The following is a 7,993-nucleotide window of genomic DNA, read 5'->3' on the forward strand; positions in this document are numbered from 1 at the left end:
GGTTCCACTAAATCCATGGATGCCACTTCCAGAATCTTTACAAATTACAAAATAAATCATATTTTTTTTTATGATTAATTATCCCTGGTCAGATTATTAAGGGTCGGTTGGCATTGCATGCTATTTTAACATTAATAATTAGTCCTTCCAGTAATATGGACGAACAGCTGTGGCGACCACACTCACAAATGTCTCTTCGTATGCTCATTTTAATTGGATAATGCTAAATGGTCAGAATCTGATCAGCTAGAATTAATACATGCAAGTGTACATATGGATATTTTGGTAATATCATCTGTGTATATTAATTACATGCATGTACATACATACATTTTAATTGGAGCATAAAAAATTCTAGCTGGTCAGATTCTGGCCAACAAGAATTATCGATTTTAATTTTAAGTCCTTCCAATAATATGGACAGCTTTATGCTCTTGTACATTAATTTTTGTTAAGATCAATAATTGAGCAAGCTTCTTAATTATATTGTAGTCGGACCATTAAAGTTTGAAGTGGTGACTTTATCACATATATAATTGGTCTTAGAGTGCTCTCGAATCCAATAAGCATGTGATTATCTCTAATGACACTTAAAATACGCACCTTAAAAACCACTCTAACAAAGAAATAATTGGTCCTTGTTTATGGCTTTAATGAGACCTTGGACAGAGCTATGATACTTTGGAAAATTAATAAATAAATCTGCATTTAAATGTTAATTAACAAAGTTAATTAAATTATTAGATTAATGCATAGCTACCACCTTGTCGTTGGTATCCAGCCACCATCTTTGTCACTCTCTCTATCTTCGTCACCTATTTCATCCTTTTCCAGAGAGCCGTAACTGGGCATTAAATACCAACACTCCTGCACACTCCACCTGCCATTGCTTGTTTACCTGTCAGTTCCAAATTCCCAGAAGGAGGAGAAAGCTTTTCTTTCTTCCACTCTTCCATGAAAAAGCCATTAGAGGGTTAATAAGGAAGTTGAAAGGATTTTCCCTGTAAAATGATGAGCATCTTTCTCAAATATTTAAGGATCAAACTTAAGTTTTATAAAGTTAATGAATAAATTTCGATTAACCTAAAGATGGAGTCTCAATTTCAAAAATAAATAAATAAATAAATCTCATAGATTAAAATACTGAATTGACTAGTTACTGATCTACTTGAGAGCTGATGAAAAACTTCGCGCACTAAAAAAGAATTGAAACGATGCCTTTGTCCAGAGGAAGCAAAGTTTGGCCACGGCTCATATTACATATATTAATTTACAGTAGGGCACTACAGATACATGAAGTTCCTCAACTGTACATCCACGTAATAATTACCTAAGCATGCAGAGAAACACTACACTAATGCTTAATTGGAAAAAGATTAACCAAAAGTTAACTAAAGCGAGAGGAGGAGCAACAAAATTCTTCCTAATTAAGTTGAACAAAAAGCAAAAACGCAAAAAGAAATTCGCATTTTTGTCTGCCTTTGATTTGATGTATATTTTTTATTTATTTTATTTAGGATCGTCGGGTTACGAAGTGGCTGTCGCCGGCGGCGGTAGGACAAAGTCGGCGGAGCTTGCGGCTAGGGGTCGAGACGTCGTTGACTGAGGGATGTCGAGGGAAGGTTTGAACCCCAGCGTGAGCTCCAGCAGGGCCTCTGAGGAGGAGGTGGAGGAGGAGGACCGGTCAGGTTCGCCTTGGCTCACGTGCGATCCCGCCTCCGCGGTCTCCGCCGACGACATGCTCTCGTTAGTCGGCGGCTCGGGCTCCGCCGCGCGGCAGCTGGAGGTCGACTCGTGGCTCCGGCTGCTCAGGAACTGAGCGGTCGGTCGATGCTGTTGCTGGGGTTGTGCCGGCGCAGGCTGGACGCCGTGGCGCTTGAATCGGGCGCGGCCGAGCGAGTTGACCTTGTGGAATGACTCGCCGGCGGGGTCCTTGGAGACGTGGCGGATGTCGTAGCCCTTGAGCGGCGGCGCCGAGGCGGAGGCCGCCGTCTCGGTGGGGATGGGCACCACGGGCGACCCCCTCAGCACCGCATCCACCGCCGCCTGGCAGGCCTGCCAGCTGCCGGACCAGAGCAGCCCGACGGAGCCGTAGATCGGGTTCACGATCCGCCCGCACGCCTCGTACAACAGAGACCGAAAGATCGCTGCAAGCCACAAAATCAATCGACATATCCCCACAGAGAGCAATCTTTCACACAAATTTACCAGGGCGGAGGTGGTCGGGGCCGGCGTTGATGAGGTTGAGGAGGCCGGCGCGGCCGTAAAACTTGGCGAGGAAGACGGTGGCATTGGCCTGCGACTCGGGGCTCCTGATCCACTGCAAGCAGGGGCGGATGCTGCAGCTATCGCTACACCCCTTGCGCAGCACTCGGCAGCCATTGCAGCTCATCTTCATCTCCACGCACTTTCCTCTGCCGACGAGTGAATCAAACAAAAACAGGGGAGGAGGAGATGCGAGACGAAGAGGAGAGGAAGGGAGGGGAGTTTATAAGATTGCATGGCAGGGGAAGGAGAAGGGAGAACCGCCGTGGTTTCCAAATGGAGCCAATGGTTTCCAAAGAGTGGGAAGGCGGATTTGCTACAATCCCAATAATAGTGGTTTTTGTACTGGCGAAAAGGTGGGCTACAAGCCAGAAAGAAAGTACCGCGAAATGGTAACAGTGTCTAGCTTCGAGGGCCTTCAACGTCCTCGTCACTCACTCTCCGTCGCCGCCTCGATTGGAGACGAGGAGGCTCAATGGATCGCGGAAGGGAATCTAACGATGATGAAGATGACGGACGGTGAAGTCGGCTCGCTCGTGGACTCCACGTTCAGAGCTCACGCGACGGGCTTGCGCGCGGCTGTTGGCTCTCTCTTCTGGAGGTGAGCTGTTAGGGATGGCCGTTGACCGAATTATTTGGTCATGGGCAAAATTTTAAATAACGATTTACAGCCAGCTATTTTTTAATAAATAATAATAATTAACGCATTAATTTTACCCCAAATGAGATAGCAACATTTTCTTCTCTTCTTGAAGTTATCTCGGTACGAGTCGTGGGTACCGCAGGGCCCACTCGCCTTCCGATAGTTCGATCCAAGCTGGCCCCTCCGACGCCTCTGTGCAGTTCGCTGGAATCATTTGTGGGGTCGGCGACTCGAGGGCCTCGAATCATTTGCCTTCTTCCTCGTTGTGTTTTCTTTCCGCCGTGGGACCCTTCGCCACCCTTGTGTTTTTCCATTCTTCGCTCCTCCTCCTCGTCTTCTCCTTGGCATATTTGCGCTCGCGGAGCGGATTCTCGAGTTCTTCTTCGATTCCAATCGGGAATTTGGAGGGAGGGGAGGAAGGATGAGGTGGGAAGGCGTGGACGACGAGCTTGCGAGGATGGTGTCGGAGGCGAACCTGGACGACGCGCCCGACCGGAGGAGGATCCGCGACGCCTTCAAGGAGGTGGAGCTAGGGATCGACCATTGCCTTATCAAGGTATTTTCCACGTCAGGAACTTGTTATCCGATAATGGAGATATTGTTTTCTGTCCTTTCCCAGTTTCCCGGCACCTTGTTTGGCGATAGCAATTAGCATGCACACAGCAAGTTAACAATATTAGCTAGGGTATGCTAATTGTTGAAATATGTAACTTTGGGGGTTCTCAAAAGAATGCGATGAAATTGTAACACGATTCGATCGAGAAATATCAGGCTCTCTGAATCGTTCGAGCGAGAAAGCATTGGGTCTTCAATGGATTTGAAGGCATTTAACCGGACTCTTCCTCTGCAGATAGTGCCACGGGATGCTTCCTTTCTTATCAGATCTAGGAGTCATTTTTCTTAATGAATTCATTTTCTTCTTTATTTTTTTTATGCTATTGATTCAAAACTTATTCCAATGAAGAAGAAAACTACTCTTTCTGATTAATGTGGTTGGAAACAAGTTTTCGCATATTCCGTACCTTATTTGCAGCAACAATTTGGTGCCATATAGAGGGTACGTAAATCTTCAATACTAGTCAATTTAAAATGAATTTTCTTTACTTGAAAATTTACAAGATAATTTAGTTCAATTCTTCATGATGAAAGTTTTATCTATAACAGCTTTTTGTCATTTACTTGCAGGCACAGTCTGATGGATTAAAGACAGAAGAGGTGATATGATTTATTCTTTGTTTACTTGAAAGAAGACACCTGCTAATTTACTTAAATTTGCTGCAATTTGAAACATTTGTGGGATTTTCACCCTTGAGAAACCAAACCTGCTTCTGCTTCAATTTCCAGCCTCTCGTTGCTCCTCCTTTCCATTTTTTTTTTCCCTCTATGTTTTTGGTTGATGCTTGTTACTAAGCATTGAGATATTTACATTTTCAGCTAATTCCATTTAAAGAGTAAACAATCCCTCACTACTAGTATTCTTTCTGTATTGGCCATTGATCGATTCAATTAGTTTTCTGTTTCCATTGGTGGCTATTAGAGCTTTCAATAGTAGTTAGAAGTCATGTTAATTCTAACTTATTTTTAGGGATTTAATATAGTAGCATTTTGATGCAGTTATATGAGGTGAATTCTAGAGGCGTAGAAATTTTCTCCAAAAGCTGGCTTCCAAAAAACTCTTCCATTAAGGTTCTTGTTTGTTTTTGTCATGGCTATGGAGACACTTGCACCTTTTTCTTTGAAGGTTTGCGGTCTGTCTCTCCTTTTTCTCTGCCCTGTTTCTGGTGAAAATCTAATAACTGCCTTGTGATTGCATGAATGTTGCAATCCTTAGGTGTTGCCAGGAAGCTAGCATCAAGCGATTTCGGAGTTTTTGCTATGGATTACCCTGGTTTTGGTCTTTCAGAAGGACTTCATGGCTATATTCCAAGCTTTGATACTCTTGTAAACGATGTTATCGAGCACTTTTCCAGTGGGTCATTTGTGCTCTAGAGGTTTTCAGCTTTATTGTGTTGGTTCCAGAATGTTCTTTTTAATTGAGAGTCTGCTCGTTGTTTGGGTTGCAGAAAAGCCTGAGTACCACGGTCTTCCAAACTTTTTTCTTGGAGATGAAATGGGCGGAGCCGTGGCTCTTAAGGCGCATTTCAAACAAGCCAGCTTCTTGGAACGGTGCAATTTTAGTAGCACCAATGTGCAAGGTAAATATTTGACATGAACCTTTTGGAAAAACATTCAACGTACGACTTGTGTTCTCTGATGAAATAATTCGCTTTTTACTAGATGGCAGATAATGTTGTTCCTCAATGGCCTGTGAAGCAATTCCTCATCGGCATGGCTAAACTTCTACCAGAAAGGAAATTAGTTCCTCACAAGGATATAGGAGAAATGGCTTTTAGAGATCCAAAGAAATTGCAGCAGGTTCGTCTGAAACTCTCAGAGAGCTCTAAAAGGATCTCTTAATTGATGGCAAATTAACTTGAACTTCCTGGCTTATGATACTGTACTATAAAAACTGTTATTCTTTTTGTCCAATCTGTCCATTTTCTCAGATAAGTAATACATAGAAGTTTGTCTCTTGATTGCAGACCCAATATAATGCCATTGCTTAAAGGGAAATCCACGCCTGAGAACAGCATTTGAAATGCTGAGAACAAGCCAGGAGATAGAGCAGCGATTACATGAGGTATGAGCATTTCTTAAAAATTCGGTTACAGGTTTTTCAAATTCCATTTGAGATTTCATTTAGGATTTGCCTGTCGTATTACTTTTTTTTTTTTTTGTTTCCATTTGTCAGGAAGATGAACTACAAAATGTTTATAACTTATGTGACAAAAGATAAATACGTTCACCCCCGTCAGTCTGTCCAAGACCAACACGGAGAAGATAAATTACGATGACCTGAGAAAACAAGTGACAAGTAGGGTGAGTTTTACAAATGTTTATAACTGATAAGATAACTAATAAAGTTTTTCTTGACTTGGAAAAATCTTAAAAAATTTTAATGTAATGCCATCTTACATCTCATATGATTGTGGATCAAGGACGAGAGCTCAAGTCACAAATAACGTTATCAGGTCGATCAGTATCTTTCTTTAGGATTCAAAATTTGAGTAATAAAACTATGAACTAAACTGTAGGAACTAGGAAACGAGAGGTGGACTACGGAGTTCTTAGCATGCAATGAGTAAGGCATCATTTACATCAGAACTTGCGGGTTTCTCCTTAGGTATTTCTGCCATTACTTTGTGGCAAAAGGTAAAGGCGCTCACCCCCAACGTCCCTGTCAACCCGCCTCAGGGTCAACACAGAATTTTCTGCCATTACTAATTATGTATGCCGAGGCTGACATTATGACCAATCCTTCGGTTAGCAATGCTCTGTACGAGCGAGCTTGCATCGACGACAAGAAGCTGTGTCTTTACAAGGATTCATATCATGTGGCAAAAAGACGATTCGCTCGCCCCTAGCGCCGCCGCCAACCCATCCTAGGCCAACACGGAAGAGATAAATTATGGATGCCTAATGGCCAAGACATGGGGGAGGTTATGCTCGGTCACGCCGAGTTTCGACCCCAAGACCTCATGTGGCAACACCTCATGTCTTAATCATCGCACCGTCCCGAGGGGACGACAAGGATTCATATCATGCACTTCTAGAGGGTGATCAGCCTGATGACATTAGGCTTTTGGCGATATCATCTCTTGGCTGGATGATCACGTCAAAAGAATTCCTTAGAAAACAATTTAATATGCAAAAGTATAAACTATGCTGGATGCTGAAAATAATTCATTTTTTAGTTTGTCCATTCATATATGATTGTCCAGCATTAATTAATGCTAATTCTGAATGGTTTGATCACAATTCCAACTTGTACGCCTCAAACACAAATATTTAACCTTTTTTAAAAGATTAGGTAAACTAGAGGACAAAATTAAATGTTTGGTTTTTTTTTTCCTATTATCAAACCTACGTGCAAATGCAATTAGAGAGATTGACAAGATGTCACAATCAATCCTCTTCTTCGAATCTCTTACGATAGATTGCTTTTAGCAAAACAACATATATGGTTGAGGATAAAAAACGATCCTCAAATAATTGTGGTCACAATTAATAAACCAAAACATATTTTAGCAGTCAATTAATGAATGATCAATTGCATTCAATGGCTGGTTCAAACATGCCACTATGTCCTACATTCAACATTCAATAAATTGACCCACCATGTTGTGTACCTACCTAACACAAACTTAATTAGGGCAACCATGTGGAATCAACCATGATAATGAAACGCGATCCGCGTTTACATAGATTAATCTACCAAGCACACTTGTGTTTGAACGATGAGACTTGATGTTTGCAATATTTGTTCAAATGTTTATTAAATTTAGCACCGACTTTTGAAATTTCATGTAAAATATCTAGTAGAAATGAAAATTGATTGTGAGATAAATCAAAAGCCACAACAATGAGTTTTGAAATAGCAGACAATTATGAGACAATAAGAGGATGGAAATTCAATAATTTTTACAACTTTTTTCAAGCAAAAATTGATAATGATTGCGATCACTTGGACGAGGGCAAAAGCGGCAATCTCCTCTCACGCCACGTCTCCACTACCAGCGGCGACCCGCCCCTTCTCAAGTCCGCCGCCGTCACCACCCCGTCGTCGTCGCCCACGTAAACCCTGCCCTCCCCGCCGGCGACCCCAACAACCCGCCGCCTCCGTACGGTCCGCCACTCTGCGGCGGCTGCGGGGGTCCACTCGCCGGCCGCCCTGGCGTCCCACACTCTGACCGCCGCCGCGGCTCCCTCCGCCGCCGACAGGACCACCGCGGGAGATGCCAGGCTCACCGCCGCATCTGGGACCTGCGTGAGGAACGAGCGGAGTACCTGGTCTCGGTTCAGGTCCACGAGAGAGATCAGACCGCCGACGGCGCGATCGAATCCCAAACCCAGCCCCTCCCACGTCCTCACCACCGTGCCACCCAACGCCAGATCCAAACATCCACCATCAGGCCTCCAGTCCACGCCGTTGTTCTCCGACGCCGAATCGTACTCATCGGACGACGACGATGGAGGTTCTTCATC

The 7,993-nt window shown here is 43.5% G+C and overlaps 1 protein-coding gene and 1 pseudogene across 1 annotated transcript; one reads left to right on the forward strand and one right to left on the reverse strand.

Annotated features, from left to right (window-relative positions):
* Window positions 1–1,227: 1,227 nt before the first annotated feature.
* On the reverse strand, window positions 1,228–2,872 carry LOC122002168 (LOB domain-containing protein 40-like). The gene is made up of 2 exons (XM_042557256.1): window positions 2,209–2,872; window positions 1,228–2,147 (listed from the first exon to the last, which is right to left on the reverse strand). The coding sequence occupies exons 1-2, from the start codon at window positions 2,396–2,398 to the stop codon at window positions 1,528–1,530; spliced, it is 810 nt and encodes a 269-aa protein (XP_042413190.1). The 5' UTR covers window positions 2,399–2,872; the 3' UTR covers window positions 1,228–1,527.
* Window positions 2,873–3,014: 142 nt separating this feature from the next.
* On the forward strand, window positions 3,015–6,763 carry LOC122002167 (annotated as a pseudogene).
* Window positions 6,764–7,993: the final 1,230 nt, after the last annotated feature.

This window comes from Zingiber officinale, chromosome 7A, assembly GCF_018446385.1.
Source record: "Zingiber officinale cultivar Zhangliang chromosome 7A, Zo_v1.1, whole genome shotgun sequence".
Lineage (NCBI taxonomy): Eukaryota > Viridiplantae > Streptophyta > Magnoliopsida > Zingiberales > Zingiberaceae > Zingiber > Zingiber officinale.

What these genes read in the sequence shown, in the direction of transcription:
- LOC122002168 (XM_042557256.1), bottom strand. Translation starts at nt 2,398, where the DNA reads ATGAAGATGAGCTGCAATGGCTGCCGAGTGCTGCGCAAGGGGTGTAGC. An exon ending in CCCCGACCACCTCCGCCCTG is followed by an intron (nt 2,148 to 2,208) that starts GTAAATTTGTGT and finishes TGTGGCTTGCAG; the next exon opens with CGATCTTTCGGTCTCTGTTG.